The sequence below is a fragment of the Drosophila eugracilis genome, unplaced genomic scaffold (genome assembly GCF_018153835.1).
Source record: "Drosophila eugracilis isolate 14026-0451.02 unplaced genomic scaffold, ASM1815383v1 contig_649, whole genome shotgun sequence".
Lineage (NCBI taxonomy): Eukaryota > Metazoa > Arthropoda > Insecta > Diptera > Drosophilidae > Drosophila > Drosophila eugracilis.
The window spans coordinates 729,139-751,059 of record NW_024573535.1 but is presented as its reverse complement, the minus strand read 5'-3'; the positions used below and the strand labels follow the sequence as shown (position 1 = coordinate 751,059).

Here is a 21,921-nt window from a genome sequence, read left to right as displayed (position 1 = left end):
TTTCTGGGGGGTGGTAGCTGAAAGCCACAAGAAAGGGGTTAGCTGGAGGAGCAGGGCTTGCCATAAGAGCCTTAGACTCCAGTTTGTTTAATAATTAAATAATTAAAGGGGTTAAGATATAGGAAAAGTGTTGAGTTTGGTTAAAAATAAGAATTTATATATTAATTAAGAAGTCCTTTTAATAAACTGACTAACTACCACCTTGAGGTGAGATTTTTGTTAAAAGTTTTCTATTTTTAAGCCTTTTTTGTCTTTTAGTTTCTTCTTTTAACCTTTAAACTCTTTAAATAATATATTTAAAAAATCATTTCTTAAGATTTTTGAACTTAAATTAATATAATTACTAATCAACCTCAACGATTTTGCTCAACTTAATTTGGTTTTGTATTCCGCACCTAGGCACCGCAAATTGACTTTTCGAAACCCCTGCAGCCATCTTTTAACCTCTTAGCCGATAGCCCACACCCTTTGCTGCTAACATTAACCCACCACATCCTTGACTCCTTCACACATTTCCTCAGCCCGGACCGCAGCACTTCCCCTGTTGACGTGTTCAACTCGCATTACACTTAGAGCCTGCTTAAAACTTCATAAAACTCACAACTTTCAGCACATTTGTGGGGATTATTTGGTCGAAAAGGGGGAAGGGCCCGCCGTGGCGGGGAAACTGCAAACAAAATAAACGCTGACAGGCAACAGCAACATTGGCCACAAATTTGCAACGTCATTAGCTGGCAAAAAACAACAACAAAAAACAACAATAAAAGATATTTCAGTGAGCTCACATTTTAACCCTCTAAAGCAAAAGGGGGTTCTTTTATAGAAGGCCCTTAAAACGGGGTGGAGCTGCCAATTGGCTGGCATTTTTAAGGGCATAAAAGAAGCTCTAAGCTAAGCTATAAAAAGAATAACAACAATCTATTGAGAATGTTTTTAGCTGAGAGTAGAAAAGATTTTTCTGATGTGGTCGTTTAATTGCCGGTGCATTGCTCAGTTCGTGGCTAATTTATGCAATTTATGCGCCGCTTTCATTGCGGCAATTAAATCAAATTAATTGAATTATGTGCGCAGCTCGCTGAGGTGTTGTTCTCCGGCTAGTCGGAGAGCCCCCCCCTCTCTCTATATAAGGTTTGCATGTCTGGCCATGTCTGCAGGCTAATTTGCGAAAAAAACACAGAAATAAAATAACAGAAAAGCTAAAAAACTAAAAAAAAAAAAAACTATACAGCCACACCACGAAATGAAGACAAAACATTTGCCACAGGCCACAAAGGCAGCAGCAGCATATTTAAGCAAGCCAGAAAAATAAAACACAGAAAAACACATTAAAAATGCAAACAAAATTTGTTGGCGATTTTGATTAACAAGCGCGGCTTAGACGAAGCAGGAATACCCTTTAGAAAGGTATACTAAACTAGAGAAGAGGGTAAAAGGGTAAAGGTTTTCCAAGCTAAAGATACCTAAAGCTTAAATAGCCTTTTCTCTCCCAACTTGTCACCACTTAAGCCCATTAAAACGTATTTAATTCTATGATCTGTGATCACACAGCCACCTCATGTGCGAGATCAGCGATCGCTGCAATCAAACTGACAAATTAGCGGGCCCACAACAATGGCCCGATTGCCATTCCCAAGTTATGGCATCTCTGATCTCTAATGATCACTCGCTGGTTAATCGTTTAAATCAAAATCAAATTACCAACTATTAGACTAATCGTTGTCAGCTATAACAAACTGACAATCTCCTGCCATCAATCAGCAGGAATGATAGGAGATATCTATCTATATAGATCTGAGCTGATCATAAAGTAGATGGACCAGGACGAGGGCAGCAGAATTAAAATTTTTTTGAAACTTTTCAGTTGAAAGCTTAATTTTAACAAATATTTACACGAACAGATAGAATCTTCAGCTCATTTTGTTTATAGTATGAACAAATTTAAACGTCGCCGCAAGCTGTCGATGTTCATGTCGATGGTCAGGCATTGGCGATCATCATCACGATGATGATGTTGTACCCACCACTGGCGACTGGCCACTCAAATGGTTGGATAGTTGGATGGATGGATGGATGGATGGATGGATGGTTGACTGTATGGATGGATGGTTAAGCAGCTCCCCAAAGCAAGTTGAGAGTCAAGTTGTATCGAACTCAAGTTAGGCTCGTCGATTCACTCGCTCACTTAGTCATCCACCGATCGATCGATCGTTTTGCATTTGTGTTCGGTTTCAGTGCATCTGTGTGGTGTATCTGTGTGTGTGTCTGTGTGTAGGCGTGTGCAGCTGTGTGTCTTCATTAGCATAATGAGTTTGATTGAAAGCCAACTTGATATTGATATTGATATTTATGGCGAGTCAATTGATTCAGTCTGTCTGCCTTGCCAGCGCATAAATTACATCAATTTCTGCATTTATTTTGTATTTAAATTTAAATAATTTCAAGGTTAAAAAATATAATAAAAAATTAAGTCAAGTTGCTATATATTTTTAAGTTTATATTTCCAAAGTTTCATAGCTTAAAAATTAAGAACCTTAAAAGTTATTTGGAGTTTAAGTTAGAAAATCCCAAACTTCTTCTTGCGATGACTGTACTTTTCCTTACTCTCTCTCTCTCTCTCTCGCACAACGTTAACGAGCGAGACAGACAGAGACCATTAGAGGGGTGGATTAAAAGAGATGGGTTGATGGACTAAGTGCCGCTAAATGCTCGAAATGGCGCTGTAGGAGACGAAGGTCAAAGGGCAAGGCCGCCACTGAATGAATGACAGACAGAGAGGCAGAGAGGGCAGAGACACCAAGCGAAAGAGAGGGCAACAAAAAAGAGGAGGCAACTGCCAAATGGCGGTGATGGATGGGCCAGGAACGAAAAAAAGGAAAGGAAGGAAATCTCATAGAGGGGATGCTGGGATGGGAAAAAAGGGACCGACCGACTGACACGGATTCTCGACCCCATGGCGCGAACATCGAAATGTGCAATTTTTGTAACAAATTAGCGGTCTGCAGGGGAATAGAGAGGGGAGAGAGTTTGATCCTGTGATCCTGCCAGTGATTATCGCCGCAGGATGTCAGAAAGAGAGAGGGCTAAAAGAGGGATAAAGAGAGAGAGAGAGAGCCCTTGAGAGCTGACTGAAATCCATCAGTTGATCCCGTAAATCCTTTAATGCCAGCACAGAGCGCCTGATTTAAGGCAAAAGAAAACACAAAACACAAAACACCAAACACTTCTCTCTCTCTTTTAGCCCTGCCATCCCCAGACAAAGGAAATTTGCTCTAAATCTGCGCTCTAATGAGAGAGTTCTTGTAAAAACATAACCAGAAATCTCCATTGTCCTTTTCGCCTAGCACTTGACCACCACACACAGGACAATGGAAGACAAAAGCTGACTGTCTTTGGGCCAACAATATTTCCACTTGATTCCGAAACTATGCCATCGTTGGCCTAAAACAACAGAAAATTCAAATGGAAAAAAAAAGGAAAAGGAATCTTTCCTTCGAGCGTTTTTCACTCGAAATTTTCGCGCATTTTCTGTGTGCAGACACACTTAAAAGCTAGTTTCCTGCCACGCCCCCTAGGCCTGCAGTATACCCCCCTTCCCCCACCACCACACCACACCACACACACCCATGTGTTATCATTAAAACCACGCGAAAAGTGTTCTAATTGCAAAACTTTTGCCATGCAATGTTGCTTGCTGCTGCTGCTGGTTCCTGGGCCGCGTGTTTGTGGTAATTGCAAATTGCAGTGGCATGCAGCTGCAGCCCCTCTATCTACCTCCCTCTCCCACCGCACTGGATAACTTTACTGGTACTGCAACTACAACCACTCGTACCTGGCCAAATAGTCGGGACTTGGCCAACAACTCTCTGGAACAGGCGGCGACTTTTAATTAAAAGTGACGAGTGTTTAATAAGTGATGGGCTACACCAAACACCTCACTTCCCTCTTACAGTTTTCATATCCAATGCAAATAGAAAGCATTTTCCAGTTCTACAAAAGGGAAATACATTTCCAGAGCCACTAAAAATGAGGGGGAAGAAAAAGCTAAGATAATGGCTTTTGGGAATAAGTTGAAGAAGTTCTTAACTCACTTTCTTAGTAATTTCCCCAAACTTAAATCCCATTTCTTATTTAACATTAACAACAAATATTTATAAAACGAATTTCCCCACTTTATTAGCTGAAAAACCTTTTGGCTAATGCACTTTTGTCATGTGGAAACCGATTTGGTCGCCGTTCCCCGTCGTTGACGTGACTCGCTTAATGGTTGTACAATGTGCAATCAGATTTGTTTTACAGCTCCATATCCCACTATAATATAAGCTGAATAGGGGCGATCGGGCGATATCTAAGTGGGCCAGGCGATGCCATTATCTGTATCGGTGTTCTGGCCAGTTTAGCCAAGCAAATAAGCTGGCGAAAAACAGCAGCTACAATGGCTAAATAAACAGGCACAAAATGCGGTTCGTGTCAATGGGGAATAAATCGGATAGATATAGTATGTCCATCCGCTTGTTATATATATATATATAGAGAGATATATAAAGAGATATTTCTACATTTTCATAACTCCATTGTGGCCTTTGTTGGTCTGCTAAAGTGCGACAATTTGTGTTAAACAAAAGACTTGGACAGAAACAGAGAGAGAGAGAAATCCGGAAAGGAACAAGAAGGAGAGGACCAAGGAGGAGGATGTGGATGTGGACTGATGGAGTTCCAACTCCTACGGAATGTGTTTATAATTGGTTATGCAAATCAATTTGTTGTTGCTGCCGCCGCCTACCCAAAATGTTTGATAAATTGCAAGAGGCAGCCCCATAAAATCGCCTTTCAGCCTTTCGCTTGGCTTTGTTCTCAGCTTATGATTGGCAATGCTATATAGATACCCTTTAAATTTGGTTTATTATAAACTAATTTATATATAATATAAAGTAAGAAAAGTACTTAATCCAAACTGTAGTTGAGGTTAAAACTAAAAACAATGTCAAGGTAAATCCACTCTAGTGATCCTATCCCTAAGAATGATCTTTTTTAACTTCAAGATACATCAGAAGCTACTTTATAAGAACTTTTTAACCTTTACAGGGTATTGCTTGTTCGTTTCATTCACTCATTTCTTTATGGCCGCTTGTTTGCAGCTCATTTAAATTAGCTAAATAAGAGCGAATGGGGCCTGGCTTGGACTGGCCCCCTGACCCTCCTCTAGACCCTCCTACTGGCCCTCCTTCATAACCATATAGCCGCATCCGCTATCCCGCTGTGAAGAGGGCTTGTCCAGCTGTCTGGGCCGCAGCTCCAAAATGCTGCCGGTTTTTTATTTCCTCTGCCCCAGCCATTCCCCCCCCTTGATTTTATATTTATTTATTCTCGCTGTGTGTTGTCTGCTCTTTTGCATATTCATTTCGAATGGCACTCGAAGGAGTCGAAGATGGCCGGAGATCGGAGATGGTAAATGGTAGATGCTATATGCTATATGAAAGATCTGAACTGAGCAAAGCTTTTCAGACCAGAGAAGGGGGGACAGAAGACCGGTAGCCAATTGCTTTGGCAGTTAAGGTTGCACCAATTCGTTTAATAATAAATAATGAAAATGCCCATGTCCGTAGCTGGCAATTTGACTTATTGATTTCTTTATTCGCTTTTTTTTTTTTATTTTTGTATTATTTTTTTCTTTTTTGGTTTTTTAGTTCCCAGTTTTTAATGCTTTGCCCAGTTGACAGTGTGTCCAGGAGTGACCACGACGAAGATTACCAAAAAGCCCATGGGCTGACTTTGATTAATGATGGCTAGTCGCTGCCCCGCGCCACACTCTTTCTCTATCGATTAGTGTCTTTATAAATTTTAATTTCATAATCTGAGAGAGCTGAAGATGTAACCAGCTCTGCCGGACTAACACCGAACCTATGTATATATGTTCTTTTTGATAAATCGTCTTGACTTCAGGCATTTGTATTTACTCTAAGAGCCAAGCCAGTCTCCTTTCAATTTAACCAAAGGCGGTGGAGTTAGTCTCAAGTGTAAACTAGACAGGTACAGGGGGAGGGTGGTGGTTTAGAAGGTGTTAAGCCTAGAGAGAAAATAATAAAAATCATCCGCATAATCAATCAAATCGCCCAAAAGTTATTTAAATAATATTTACAAACATTTGGCATTTATGCCCGTCTTCTTTGATAGTTTTTTATGGCTTTTTATAGATTGGCTGCTAAACAAGAAAATTATGATTATTATTTAATGACTCAATAAATCAAAAATCGTGTTTCGGCAACGACTCTGATTCCGAATTCGAATCCGAATCGGATTCTGGCTAATGGCATTGCCATTATTATTGCTGCTGCCGCCGCCAACGTTTTATTGGCCATTAAATGGCTAATTAACAAAACGCAACAAACACCAGAGATGGTATCAGTATAGCTTATTATACCATTAGGAAGTGACAGTAGTACAGTATATAGCTCGATTTTTAGGTGATGGTGTTGGTGGCCATTATGAGCAGTTAACAAGTCCCCCCTCCCGCCCACCGTATGGAATCCATAGCCATAACGATCGACTCTTGAAAGGTTTCCCCTCTTTTTCTCCTTCCCCTTTGCTTTCTTCTCGGTTTTTCCAGGCGCAAAGTAGAAAATTACAACCTGCACACACGCTAATGTTAACCGGGCGAAGGTAACCCCGAAAATTACCCACAATTTTCAACCAGACAACCGGAGTCTGGCGTTTGACTTGCTGGCCCCTCGGGGCCATTTTCTCAGTTTTCTTCAGTTTAGACTCGGCTTTCCTCTCAGTTTGCAGTTTCCCAAAATCTTTCCAATACCCAATTACCTAAACCCCTCTCTTGCCCTGTGACAAGCTGACGAATGTGGGAAAACTCTCGACTGGATTTTTGAGTTTTCAATTTGAGGTTGATAAACGCTTTCGATGGCCGAGCGTAACCGAGACCGAGACCAAGGCTCAAAATTCATTTAACTAATTGCATTTGTTGGACAAGCGACTGCCTCCAAACGAATTTGTCAAGTCAATGGGGGGAACAGTGGTTAAAAAGCAACAAAAAGTGGGTTAAAAAGGGGGTACCTTGGTAGAAGGAAGTCAGAAAACTGTAAGTTTAGCAGGGAAAACAGATTTTTTAGCTAATGTTTTCAATATTACAAAAAGTTTAACTTATTAATCCACTTTTTAAAAAGCCTTTTTGGGTTACTTTAAATCCCCAAACTTTTCTTTCTCTGCCCCTTTAAACAGCCAAGTTCTTGGACTTTTCCTTCCACTTGCAACCAATGTTGCTGCTGCTGGTGCTGCTGACGTTGCCGTTCCTGTTGCTGCTGTCAAGTCAACTTGACAAACAACCCAGCTGGTCAAAGGTGAGCCTGGTGATTTTCATCAATGGAAAAGCCCGCTGCCATTGAGAAAATTGTGTGCACTGGAATTTAATTCATTGCATACAAATTGCTGCTGCTGCTGCTGCTGCCGTTGATGTTGCAGTGGCAATTGCTGCTGCTTGCTGCTGCTTCTGTGGCTGCTGCATTTTCAGCTATTTGCATGCAACTTATTTGTCAAGCGGCAACAATTTTCGCGTACACATTTCAATTGGGAAATTGTTGTGTGGCAGTTCCGCAATGAAAATAAAATCGAAGCGAAAAAAAAAGAAATGTAAAAATAAATACTTGAGCTGCATCCGAGTTGCGGGTAGGCGTTGCACAATTTTCGTTGCGTTTCAATTGCATTTGCATTTTGGGGGCCTCGGTTTTTGCTTTTGCATATTTTGTCGCCATGTTCAGATAGTTTTTGGCACGCCAGCAACAAGAACGCCCACTTTTGGGTTGCCACAAAAAGTAAAAAAAAAAACGTATATAAACTAAAGTAAGGGAGGGGGAGGAAGCATGAAGGGGTGTAGGAAAAATGCCTTTAAAAATGAAATTGAAACTGAAACGAGTTTGTAACGTGGCCAAACGTCTTTGGCTCAGCTTCGTGCCGTGGCAAATCAATCAATTTGTGGCATATTTTTACAGCCCGTGTTGCAGTTGTTGTTGTTGTTTATGTTGTTGTTGTTGCTGCTGCGGATAATCGTTGCGCTTCATCAAGCCACAAACATGAAACATGAACATCATCAACGCCATTTCAACGCGCGCCTCGGCGCAAAGTTATAAACCCAATTTCGGACTTGGACTTCGACTCCCAACTCTAAACTGCAAACTGCAAAATCCAGAGAGACCCCGACAAAAGTTGCAAGTTGCAAGCCGCGATGTTGCACAAGGACAAGATGGCATAAAAAAAGCATATAAAATGCTTAAGTACACGCTCGCCTGGTGGTAATCACAGCAGATACATCTTAAGCAGGCAGCGCAGCAACAGCAACAGCAACAGCCACTCATGTTGCATGTTGCTGGCGGGCCTAACAACAGCAACAATGTTTCCCCGGAATACGTGTGTGTGTGTCGCGCGCTTTTAAGCACGAACCGCTTGCAGCGCTTAAGCATAATGTTGCAGATTTGCACTGGGAAAAATAGGTTGTGGTAATAACTTTAGGCTTTTCCTTTAATAAATTTCTTTAAAAGAAAAAAAAGCAATTTTTTCCTATATTTTTCAATATTTTTTATAAATAAATTCTGGAAAACCTTTTTACATAAGAAAATGTTTGGTCTTTCCTTAACAAAGTTTTCTGTTTTCTTTACAAATTCCACAATTTTTTCAAGTGCCCAACCATATTGCAGATTTTGCTGTTGTGGCAGCGTTGATAATGCGCTCAGTTTGACCTTATGACTAGACCCCCAAAACCGTTTGACTTTGAGCAGCTGCAACAACAAAGGTAATAACAACAATAAAGGCAACAGCAACGGCAACGGCAACACTTGTTGCAGCAACAACAGGGCTTATGGCAAGGGCCAAGGTAACAAAGGACCAGAAAAGCCTTTTCCCCCCCCATTTGCCTAATTGCCTCCACGAGAGGAGAGCATTGGGTTTGAAATCGGAATGAGGCACTGCCAATTGCATGGCAACTTACACGCAACAGCAACAGCGGCAAGAACAGCAGCAGCAGCAACATCTCCACACGGCGGCGACGGCAACATGCGACTTTTACTAGCTATGAATAATGAGGCGGTATGAGGCGGCGGTATGAGGCAAATGCGGCAGCCGAAAAGTGTTTTGCATGCATTTGTCAATTTAGCATGCCATCAAACATCCTTTCAATTCCTTTTGACAACAGCCGACTGAAGTCATGCCCGTTGATTTCGACGCGCCAGATTGCCAAGCAGCCACAAAGTGGGTGGAGTCGTCATCTGAGTCCCCCCCCTCGTCTTCCCCATCCAAGTTTCTCGAACTTCCCCGAAAGTTCCCCCAAAGTCACCAAATCACTTGTCAACGCGAATGACTAACGAGTGCATCATTAAACGATTTTAACGACTTCATTTAATGTTTAACACAATATTTACAGCTGGCTCGGTGCGGCTGAGATTTCCTTTGCAAGTGACGACAGATAGACACCAAAGAGTGGCAGCTATCAAAGGGAACATCTTGGGGGCATCAACTACTCTTGACTCTCGTATGATATACCCAATTTAACAGCATTTTTCAGGGATTTAATAAAGTTATTTAAGAGCTTGAATGAGAGAAGGTGTACAAAATTGATATACAAGGACAAAACGGGAAGTTACGGACAAGCGAGGAATAACTTTTCCGAGGCGAAGATAATCCCTGAACTGATATCGAATGAACTTTTATAAAATATTTATCTCTGTTCTTTAGAGATTAATAAGAAATACACTTAAAAACTTGACTTGAAAAAACACCAAAAATGCTTTCATAAGGACATAACGGACAGTTACGGACAAGCGTGTCGAAACTTTTCAAGGAAAACGATCATTCTTGTCCTGATCCCGAATTCAATTGGCAAACTGGAGGGGCCAAGCACCCTTCCTACTTCTCGTAAATCAGCACCTAGCACATAAATCAGGCGAAAGCGGGAAATCAGCTGAGTTTTGTGGGCTGGCTTTGACACCCGATGAGATATTCGCTGGCGAGTGTAAAAACTAACGGCAATTAAACATGCCGAGTTGGAGTTGAAGCGTTTTACGGCTCGGCGCTCGTTTCCTGTCACTCGAAGAGGGGCACTACCCACCCTCTCCCCTCCCCCCAACTTCCATTCAAAATATATCTCCCGAAAAAAAAAAAAAAAATATACATCTGAAAACATCCCAACTCGGGTTGTCAGTCAGGCACACTTCAGCACTTGCAAGAAATATGACCACATAAAAAGTTGTGAAATGCACAGCAAACACACAGAGGATTTCCTTCTATCTTTTTCTTTTTTTTAGTTTGGTAAGTTGAGGAATGGGTATGGGATAAATCCTCTTGGTCTGAACTGGCATTCCAGTCCTAAGCCGCCTAAGCAAATAAACCAAAAACCGAGGCGCTTGAGCAGGCCAAAGCACTAAATAGCCGTAACGAAAACAAACTGAATCTTAGGGATATATAGTACCTAGTATACATCTTCGTCATCATCGTCATCATCATCATCATCATCGGCCACGGCCACACATTGTTGTTCATGTTGGTCTGTTGTTGGTGCCTTGTTAAGTTGCCCTGTGAGCCGACAAATCTCCTGACAAATCTCTGCGCCCTTCTTTCTCCATAATTCCGTGTGTGTTGGAATTATCTCCGGATTGGTCTGCTTTCTTTGTTCGCCTTTCTTTAGGTTTTTTGTCGAGAAATTAGCAAAAATCTTTGTTATGCAGAATGCTGAGGGGTCGCTGAGGGAATTAGACTAAGTGATGCTCAGCTGAAAAGGAACTCAGGCGAGGTGAGGTGAACAAGTCAAGAAGGTCCTGGGCATGGCAATGAAGTAACAAGATGGAGATTGATATGGGTAGATGCAAGTTAAGATAGCGGGAACTAGAAGGGTCTCGGGGGGAAATATATATTATCAGAAGTATTTTTTTGGCATAACTTTAACCAAAATCGTGAAGTTTATAAGCATTTTACTGATATTTTTGATTATTTATGTACTTTTTTATCTTTGAGATAATTTTTTGTATCTAAGAGATACTTTTTTTATCTATGTCAAACTTTTTGTATTAGTGTTTGTATCTATAAGATCATTTTTGTATTAATATTTGTATCTTTGAGATACTTTTTATGTCATTGAGATACTTTTTGCATCTTTGAGATGCTTTTAGTATCTATGAGATAATTTTCGTATTAATATTTGTATCAATGAGATATTTTTTGTATCTTTTTATATCTATGTGATACTTTTTGTATAAATATTTTTATCGTAAAGATACTTTTTGTATCTTTGAGATACTTTTTGTATCTTTGAGATACTTTTTGTACCTATGAAATACTTTTTGTATCATTGGGATACTTTTTTTTATTAATATTAATATTATTAATATTATCTTTGAGATACTTCTTGTATTAATATATGTATCTATGAGATACATTTCGTATAATTTTGTATCTTTGGGATACTTTTTGTATATATATTTGTATTTTTGAGATATTTATGCCTTACTATTTGTATCTTTGAGATATTTTTTGGTATCCTTGAGATAATTTTTATATCTATGAAATACTTTTTGTATCTCTGAGATACTTTTTGTATAAATATTTGTATCTATGAGATACTTTTTGTATTCCCAAAACCTCTCCAATCACAAGTCTGTTCAACATAAATCCCTCAATCCCCTTTGGCCTGGCGAAATGAAATCTTTTATGCATTTTAGACACGCATCCCTTCGAACTTATATGGCTGCCTTTTAGCCTACCCCTCTCTCTCTCTCTTTCTGCCTTAACCCTTTGCAGCCCCGATTTTTGTATCGATTCCAGGCCAAAAAACCAAAAAAAAACAGAAAAAAAGAACCAAAAATAAGAGCCAGGGACGAGAGCGAGAAATATCTGCGAATGCGAACTGCGCCCGAACCTTTTCGGTATGATTATCACAATTATCTGTAATTCAGACCATAAATCATTTCATTCTGCAAGCGCACAAAACTTTTAAACGTAACCCAATCTTGCGGCTCGGCTCAGCTCAGCCGCCGTTGCTCGTTTCAGTTTTTTCTTTTCTTGTTTTTTTTTTTTTTTTTGTTTTTATCAAGTTATACAAGGCTTTATAAAAAATACATATAAATAAATAATGTCTTGCCCCGACTCTGGCTCCGTATAAGGCCAGTTTCAGGGGGTGGGGAGTGGGGAGGTTAACCCTCTCCCTCTCACCCTCCTTAAGAGGCGGCCATCGCAACATTGCCGTCACCAAGTTGAAAAATACTTGGGTACGAGCAGAAATTTACAACACGATCAAACAATTCGATGCTGTGTTTTCGAGGCGAGGCGAGGCTGGATCGATTGATTGCTTAAGGAGGAGGTTTTGCTGTGGAGGGGGGATCTGTATACTATATAGTATCCGTATCTGTATCTGTATCTGTAGACGACGTGGCCGGGTACCAAACTTGTTGCCATGTTGCCGTTGCCGTGACGGGCATTAAAATTGATTAACTCATGAACTTGCATTCAAATCAACGCTGCTCAAACGCTTTGACTTCGTGTCAACAAAATTTATAACAAGTTATTGTCCAGCTTATGTAATCGTCGCCTTTGCACTTGGCCAAAGGAAAAGCAGATGAAAATTGCAGGGCTATTTGAGTTGGCTATAAGGCAAGAAGATGCCTAAAACTTGCAGAAATCACTCAAGTTAAATGGTAGCTCTTTTGGGTTTTCATCTTATGACAAACTTAAAGTATTTCTTTATACTTTTCTTACCCACCTTATAGACAAGCTTTTCCTTTAAGCACAAACTTTTCCTAATGAAAATTAGTATCATGCATCCACTTTGGCTTAAACCCAAGCAGATTATCTAACAAATAATTGACAGTACTCCGTTTAATTAGAAAAAAGTTAAACTATTACATGATAAATGTGGAAATAACCGAGGCTTGTAGTGGGCGTGGCTACATTCCCCCCTCTTTTTAGTGCCCTACCGAAAGTTCCTACTACCGATTGTCAGCGGTTGTCACCTGCAGCGTACTCGATGTCAGCTCAAATTAGTAGTGAATAATAGAACAGAGAGAGACACACCACCGCGGCGAGGGTGTTGCTAGTGGCAGTGGCAGTGGCGGTGGCAGTGGCAGCCACATCTCACCTGGGAATGTTCAAAGTGTAAGGTGTAAAGCCAGCACACACTCCTCCTCCACCTCCACCCCGCCGCAGCACAACGCTCTTAACTCATTAGAAGCGCATTCAGACCATTCAGCATTGAGTGATTGCTGTTGTTGCTGGCGCTGTTGCAGGTAATTGCCGGGCCATCTAATATGCACTTGGCCCGGTAGTCAGTCATTCTGTCAGCCAGTCAGTCACTCCAGTCCAGTCAATCACTCCCCCAGCCCCTCTGCCTTCTCTTCCTCTCTCTCTCTGGTCATTCAAATTCATATTCATATTCATTAGAAGCAAACGAAACTCAAATGGAATGTCAGAGAAAGGGGGATCAGGGGGATATATCTATATATATATAAATAATTTCAATTATTATTTGCATTTTTTAAGCATTCTCCTTTCGAAAGAGCCATAAATTAGCATAAATTCTATTTGGCATTTAAATTGTTTATTACATTGTCCAAGGGAGGGGGGAGCTGCTCTTGACTGGCAGTTAACACGTGTTGTAATCTCAATTACCCAGCCTGAACCCTAAGGGGCGTGTAAAGCTTACTCTTCAGGGGTTATATATACATATATATATAGTGACTGAATGTTATTGAATTATTTGTCAAGCAATTTCTGATCGAGATTCCGGTCAGGGTCTGTTCCAGTTTTATTCACATTTTCTCATTTTGCCATGCAAATTTCCAGCCAGCCAGCGGCTTTGAGCATTGCGTATACGCAACGTGTTCTCAGCATAGTTTTTCTTTTTTGGCCAGGTTATATAAACTGCAAGTCAGTATGTCAGATACACGCATATGAATTTTTGGTGCGTGGTCTTTGTAATTGAAAAAAAAAAAAATAATAATAAAAAAAACACAACTAGAAGGCTCGGAAAAAGGAAAAACCAAATTGAAAAATGCTTTTCAAGCGGCGCTTTTGAAGCGGCAGCGACCTTGTGCCGCAGCCCCCCCACCCCTACTTGCTGGACTCCCTACTCGCTGCTTTTTGCAGCATCATGCCAACTAATTTTCCAAATGACGCAAGTTAATTGCGACGGGCTCAGCCTTTGTCAAAGGTGAAAAATGTGCCCAGACTAGAAAAGAGGGGAAAAGAATGGGAATACAGGGTAGCAAGGCAAGGGGCAGAGGGAAAGGCACAAAGCCAAGGTGCATTCATTAAGCCAAATCATATTAAGTAAATATGTCGAGCAGCCGAAGGAGGTAAGAACACTGCTAGAAAAGGTTTAAAGAAGTTGGAAAAGTTGAACTTTTGGTTGACTAACAGATGGAAAATAAAGTTGGGAAAGAGATAGGATATTGTTCATTAATTTTGGGTATTTAGGTTTCATTTTTTAACTTTATTAGCTAATGGTTTTGTATCTTATAGTTTGCTAGTTACCCGAAAATGCTCACTGAAGGTGGAGCAACCTTCTTAAATGGGAACTTAACACTATTTAGGAAAGTTCCTTGGGAATATCGCTTACCAATCGCTATGGTATGTTGAATATAACACCAATGAAGATCCCTAAACCTGCTTCCTTGAACTAAAATGTAATGTAAAGTAACTCCTTAGAGTATATCCCAACCTCGTTAGCTTAAAATTTCTCCCTGTGCACGATCTATGGGGCGCCTGTCACGGCTACCGCTGGCCACTCCCTGCCTTCAAGATCTCTGGCGCCTTCTTACCGCTGAGAGCTCACAGCTCACAGCTCAGAGCAGAGAACGGAGAACGTGAAAAGAAGCCGGAGGAACCACAAACAAATTAGTCAATGACGCGGCGATCTTCTTCAGTGTATTTTCATTAATATTTTATTGCTTAATTCCTTTTGTTATGCTGATTATGCCGACGCAGAGCGAACAGTGAACAAATGAGGCTGCTGTTCATGGGAAAACGACGCGGATCGTTGCATGATTTTCAATAATTTAACAACGGCTTTCAATATAATCCCTTTTGCGGAGCTAAAAAACCTGAGCTTTTCACTCTGATCTCTGCCTAGCCAGGCTAGCATGGCTGTCTCTTTGTTTCCCGCCACAGCAAATGTTAATTTTCAGTTTGTCTCGGTAATTTATCATCTTTCATCTGTTCTTCTTTTTTTTTTCATTCCCAACTCTCTTGTGATGGCTTTAAACGCTTTTAATTAAAACCAATGCGCATGTGTAACTTTCTTAAGCAGGCCCCAGAGTTGGCTGGAAGACTTCTTTTTTTTGGTCTAGTCCCAGGCAACGCTTTGAAGTTGGCCGACAGGCGCGTTTGTTAAATGATTGATGTGGTATTAATTTTAATAAACGTTTCTCGTTCCTCTCCGTCCTCCATCAATATGCAGATCCGCTGGTGTAGTGGCCAACAGGGGCCAGTTAATACTATACAGAGGAGCCAGCTCGTTTCGTTCTGCGGTTCTTGGCAAATACATTTTTTATGGGCACACGCAGTTGCGTGGCGTCTGCACTTTGGTATAGGAAAAGTTGAGAAAACATGGAAAAAGTGGGCGGGCCCCAGGGGTAGCAGCAGCAGCAGCAGATTGCCCCTCAATCACATTGCGGCCATTTGGCGTTGCTGACTCTATTAAAAGTGTCATGCGATTCCCGCTAAATCCCCAACACATCGAGAATTCCCTTAGACCAATCTGCCACACTTAATAACTTCTAGTTATAAACTTTCAAAAATGTTTCTTTATGGGTGATTTGATGGTTTAGTGAAGGTGGTGGTCAGGTTGTGTTGGCATTTTTCATTACAAAATGGTTTATGTTTTGGCAGTAATGCGGTTTTGGAACTTTCAACTTCTTGACATTACTCTTTACTATCTTGATATTGATAGTTTTTCCCCCTTTCAGAATCCAATCACTGACATTGACACCAACTCGAAGCCTAATCAGACTAATCATATAGTAAAGACTTTACAAAATACAAATCAGCAACTGATCTAGCCGCTGACCTTTCGCTTCGAATTACAGGGTTTCTCGAGCGAATATCCGATGATGTGGCAACAAACAGTGGTTTGCATAATCTATCTGCTAATTGAAAAGCCGAATTGAAATCGAGAGCAAAACGAAAAAAAAAAAAAAGCCCGGAGGAGCCGGACAAAACGATCATTAGCGGAAATCTGTCTTAGTTTTCGGGCCAGATCAAAGGCCGGACGAGATTGATGAGCGAATTTCGGATCGGGGCCAGAAGATCATTATGAACTTATGAACTGATGCGTTGTTTTAGCCTTTAAGTGTTTGCTTCCGCCGTGTCAGATAAGTCAGCGTGGAAATATGATCTTTAGAGTTTTGCACAAAATCCAAAAATCTAAAGTAGGAATGATTCCATCGTTAGGTTCACACCTAAAGTGAGCCTGAATAATTGATTTGGTAAGCGAGAGACGGCGCCTACCTGGCAGCGTACATACCTATTGTATCTGTATCTGTATCTGTATCTGCAGCTATGTGTATCTGTGGCCCATACCGTGAAATCCGTTGGCACACCGAAAGCTGAAAAATCGATCCTGAACAAGCCGCAACCAATCGATTTGTGTCCCGCTCTCCAGCATTAGAGATACTCACAGGCACCAGGAGGCTCTCCTTTCGATGGATTCCCATCATCGCCTCACAAAAACAAGGGAACAAGGGAAAAAAAGGAATCCAGCTGAGCGGCTGACAAAAGGTGCGAGCGCTACTGTGAATCCAACGGATGCGAATCGGTATCCGCGGCGTCTGTTGTCATCGTTTCTTTATGGCTGATTATTGTCAATGCTAATGCCGTGTAAGTGGTTGATTTTTCCGATATACATATTTGAATATGAGTATATATATATATACAGGCGAGAAATCAGGGTTTTTTTGACAGCCGCAATCGGGTCTGAGAGATATTTTCCATTGAGCATGGAAATCAAATGACAACAGATACTTTCCATAGAACAACTTGACTTCGCCACGCTCACTTCAAGACCATGAATGATTTATGTACCAAGGCTCGAGTATCTGTGGGATGCATTCATCAAATCATGACTAACTCGACACAAAATGCCTGCCAGCCACTTGTCCGCAGCTAGCTCACATGTGTGCCTATCTATGAGATACTTCTTGGGGCGTTGTTTGGCCCGATGTTTGGCTAACCGAATGGTGGGTGTAAATCGAGGCACTTTGTATCTGTATTTGTCTTCTGAGTGTCTTGGTTTTTTGTTAAGTATTTGCCACCGTTTGGTTACTTAAAACATGAATTTGAAATGTGCTTTGTAGGAAGATAACTAACAGAGCTGACTAACTTCTACATATTTATGTGGTTCTTTGATTAAGTTTAAGAATTTGTTCTTAAATGGGAATATAATATGTGGTTGGGAGTAATTTATGGGTTTATTATGTACTCTTGGATTTTTTTATTTTACTTATTTAATGTTTAGTTTGTTTTTAACTAAGGGTTAAAATCGCTTGAGCTGGCTGTTAAAATTGTATTTATAATATTTTTTCTTGTTTTCTACTTGAATTTCAAGCTCTTTTTCATTCATTCTCCTTAAGAAATTATATCTAAGGATATATATTTTATATATATTTCAATTCCTTAAGCTTGATTTAGTAGTAATATCAAAAATAATGATAATTTTTATCTTTAAACTCAATATTTACCTCCAAGGATTGTCTAGCAAATGAGTTTTCATTCTTCACATTTTCTGCACTTTTTAAAGATTTGATTTTATGATATAAAAAGAGAAGTTTTTGAGGTGGTAGTTGGCATTTTGTTTCCCTTTCCTACAGATACTTTAATAACTATATAGCTCAGAATTTGATCTAAAAGATATTCCAATGACAGAAGCTCCGATTCTTAACACAATTTCTTGACCAGCCTTAACCATTTTCTGACTGATTTCTAAGGTGAGGAAAATTTGTAAAAAAGATTTCTATATCTTCACCTTATGATCATTTTTCCTTTAGTATATACCCTCTCATTTTCTGTGCCTTTTCATTCAGTTAAATTTGTTTCCAACTGCTTTTACTAACTGATCATGAAGCAACTATCTTTCATACCATAAATAGCTAAGTTACGTAAAGAGAAGCTCTCAAAGTCTAGAAACACCCAATAATTGTATCTATTTTATAGTTTATTCTTTCTGATCTTTATAGCCTTATTACTTCATCTTTTGTCTCCTTCAATCAGATACATTTGTATCTAATAAGCACACAACTTCTAAACTAATCTGATTATGATGTAGATACTTTCTCAACCCAAGAAGTGCCAATTGTATCTAAAGTGATGATAAGTGTGTTGATAATTGTATGGCCCCCCCCCCGTTAAGTGCGTAGATGCTGCAGCGCGATAAGAGCATCTAAAGTGACCCTTTCAAAAGATAGATAGATATCTGGGATATATATCTATAAGTGAGTAGGATTTGGGTTCGGCTTACCGGATTAACTTGTGGCTTCTGCAAGTGTGTGGCGATGTTGGTGATGTTCATGCCCATGGCCGGTATTTGGGAACCGTATAGCTGACCGGCGGTCGGTGTCATGTCCGTTAGCATGTTTATTGTTGTTATTGGTGTTCCTGCTGCTGCCGCTGCTGCAGTTGCAGTTGCAGTTGTCGTTCCTGCTGCTGCTGCCGCTGTCAATTTGAGGCGCACAATGATGGTGTCTTTTTGCTTTTGGTCGACTGGCTTTGTTTTGCGGCCACTTGGGTTCTCACAAAGGTTCTCGCTTTTGTTTCGTTTTGTTGTTGTTTGTGTTTATCTTTATCTTTTCTTTTATATATATGTATATATAGATTATGTTGTTGTTGTTGTTGTTGTGGCTATTGTTGCAGGACAGGCTCACTGTTGTGGAGAGTAAGGGAAAGAGACATAAAGGACATGGACATTTGGTTTTTTGGCAAGCACAGCACAGCACAAGCACACACGCACTCAGAAAAAAAGGCAAAAACGGGCTAGAACGCGATAAGGATTGTGGTCCAGCTAATAGCCCAGATAGTATCCGTATCTGTAACTGTATATAAAATATGTATCTCAATGGCTGTATCTTTGTAGCTGTATCTTTCTTGAGTCCGTCGGCGTTGCACTTTTCTTCACACGGCCGTCGGCTGATGTTTGCTGTTGTTTGCTCTTTTGGTAGTTGCAATGTTTGACTGCTCTTATTGTCACTCAGATTTGTGCTTATATTGCAGATTGCAGATATATATTTTCGATACTTTTGTTGTCGATATTTTTCTCGATATTTTTTCGTTTTTCTTAAGGAACACAGGCAAAAAAAAAGTAATGTAAGCGATTGGAAAATGAAAGGAAACTCGAACCAAAAATGCACAGTTGTTTTGTTTAGCTTGGCTGCTTGGTGGTTGGCTTGTTTATGTTTTGTTTATGGTTTGTTTATTTGTTTGTTTGTTTGTTGTTTGTTGTTGGTTTTGTTTGTTGTTGATTTGTTTGCTCGGTGACAGTGACAGGAGGCGCCTGCCAACGAAAAAAAAGTGTCGCTGCTGTATCCGCGCCAAAAGTAACGCCGTCGTCGCTGATCGTTCAAAGGCTTGCAACTGTTTCACGCGAACAAAAAGCTTGTCTAAATGTCGCCGCTGCCGCCGCTTCAGTCGCTGCCGCTGTCGGCGTCGCAGCAGCAACCGTAGCGCAAGAGAGACAGCCTGCGAACCGTTGTTTTTTCCCATTTGATCTCAGGCTAACAAAAGAGTGCTCCACCGAAGCTAAAGCCAGCAGAGGAAGAGAGACGGTCGTACAGACAAGAGACTCTCTCTCTAAACCACCACCGCTCTTTGGTGGTGGTGCGAATGGATGCCAGGGGTAAAGATATATTTATATATATATATACGCTTGGTGGTGCCTTTCCTTCGGTTTCATTCATAAAAACCCCGGCTGTTCGGTAAACCAGTTCCCAGAGCTCAGCCCCCTCTATATGAACGGTTTCGACCAATGGCAGAAGGGTCGGGCCTAACCTATAATTAGAGCGATGGCCGCTGTGCGAGCGAAATAGCTGTCGGCACACGGACACGTGCCCCTGTTGCCGTCTCTTTTGCTTTTCCTGCGACCCTCTCTCTAACATCGCGTGCCTGCGTGGAAAACTAAAAACAAATGCAGCAGGCAACTGCGTTCAATTAAATGTTCGCCAATGTTGTTTTCCAAGAACTGGCTAGCTAGCTAACCAAAAAAACACAAAAAAAAGGGGTTAAAAAGGAATGAAAAGCAAAGAAAAATAAAATAGAAATCCAAGTAAAATGACAAATTGTTTTCCATTTCGACTTTTCGGGCTTATCGGTCGCAGTTATCGTGGCTTAAGCGAAGGGGTGGGGGTGTGGCTGGGGGAGTGGCTGTGTTTTTAACCCGAAAACAACCGAATTAAAGGAAATTTTTGGTCAGCTTTGCGGAAAAACGCGAGAAACTTGGTTGGCCACAAGCTTTGCCCCCAAAAGTAGACTACCTGGGCACTGGACTGGACTTTAAGTTGGCTTAACTTGACCAATATTTATTGGTTTTTGGGCTTAGAATTGACTTAAATTTTATGAGTTCTGGGTAAATATTATCTAAAGAGTTTACTTGAAGGGGAAATGAAAGTTATTCATTAAATAGTTTACTTATTTTAAGTTAATTATTAAAAAAAAAAATACTTATAAAGCTCTTAATGCATATTTTACAAGGAAATGTGTTGTTTTCAAGAAGTGATTTAGATTGGGATTATACTTCTAAGTAATGATGTATCAGAAAATTCAGAAAAATACATAACACCTCAAATATTTAATATTTCTAAAGAAAACTTTTAATTTTTACGCCTAAATTACTTCCTTTAAGCTCAAATTAGGAAAGTCTTTGAAAACATCAAAACTTAAAGATAAAGAAAAGTTGAGAAAAGCGCAGACAACAAGAAAAACTATTCATCATTTTTATGAAACCTACATCAACATTCTGCATTCGATCTTTCTACGTTAAGTCATAAATATTCGAATAAATAATATTAATATTAATTAAAATTTAACAAGCCATTAAAAGGTAATATTTCAAAGATATTTCCTTTAAAAATCTTCAAAATTTTCACAACTTTGGAAAAACCTTTCGCAGCCTAGACATGCCCCCACTCAATCGTGATTTGTGGGACTAAATCCAGATTAACCCGTGCCATTTGGGCCTCCCACAGCTGGAAGCTGCCGGTCGAGCTGTTGCATTGCATTTGTGGGCTGCAGCTGAGAAGCGGGCTAATTGAACCACACCCCCCGTACCGCCCCGCCCCTCCTTACCCCTCCTCTCACCCCTAACCAGCTGGCCTTATGCAAACAAAACGCCCAGGCAGCCGAAAAACGCCAGCCCCTGTGTAAAAGCTGAAAATGAAAAGTCCAACAACTGCAGAGACCGTTGTCGGTCGACTGTCGATGGAGGTGGAGGTGGAGGTGGATGATCTGGCTGTGGAAATGTAAGTGTGCCCAGCACAAGTCGCCTGGCCGCGGGAAATTCTCTGCACAGCGGGAAAACTCAGAAGCTATTTACGAGTAAAGTTTGTTAAAGAAATTTAATTAGGGAATTTTTAGGGTTAGCTTAGCTTAGGAAAACACAATGATTTGGTTCTATAATGGCTTTGGCTAACTTTTTTCAACCCTTATTAGTATGTTAATTTATAGCAATTAATTTTAATTATTTATTATTTTTATTTTATACAGATTTAGGCAACTATTTTATAAGGTACATTATTTTGGGTCATGGAATTTATTTTAAGTAATTTTACAGAATTTTTTATAGGAATATTTTGTAAAGAACTTAAATTACTATAAAAAATCAAAATTAAATCAGAGTTTGGTTATTCTTTTAAACTTTTTCATGTATTTTATAGATTTGAAAAATATGTATCAAATATT

General features: G+C 40.2%; 1 protein-coding gene across 2 annotated transcripts in view; it reads right to left on the bottom strand.

Annotated features, from left to right (window-relative positions):
• LOC108103159 (transcription factor Sp9) overlaps positions 1 to 19,616 on the bottom strand; it is a 29,182-nt gene extending 9,566 nt beyond the window's left edge. The window contains exons 1-2 of one of the 2 annotated variants that reach the window (XM_017208540.2): positions 19,369 to 19,431; positions 18,494 to 18,895 (exon numbers count right to left, since the gene is read on the bottom strand). In XM_017208540.2, the coding sequence (XP_017064029.2) occupies positions 18,494 to 18,607 (114 nt within the window). In that variant the 5' untranslated portion in view covers positions 18,608 to 18,895; positions 19,369 to 19,431. Of the gene's footprint in view, positions 1 to 18,493 lie in introns of both variants that reach the window. The other variant, XM_017208541.2, reaches the window with a different exon arrangement.
• Between the last annotated feature and the right edge of the window lie 2,305 nt (positions 19,617 to 21,921).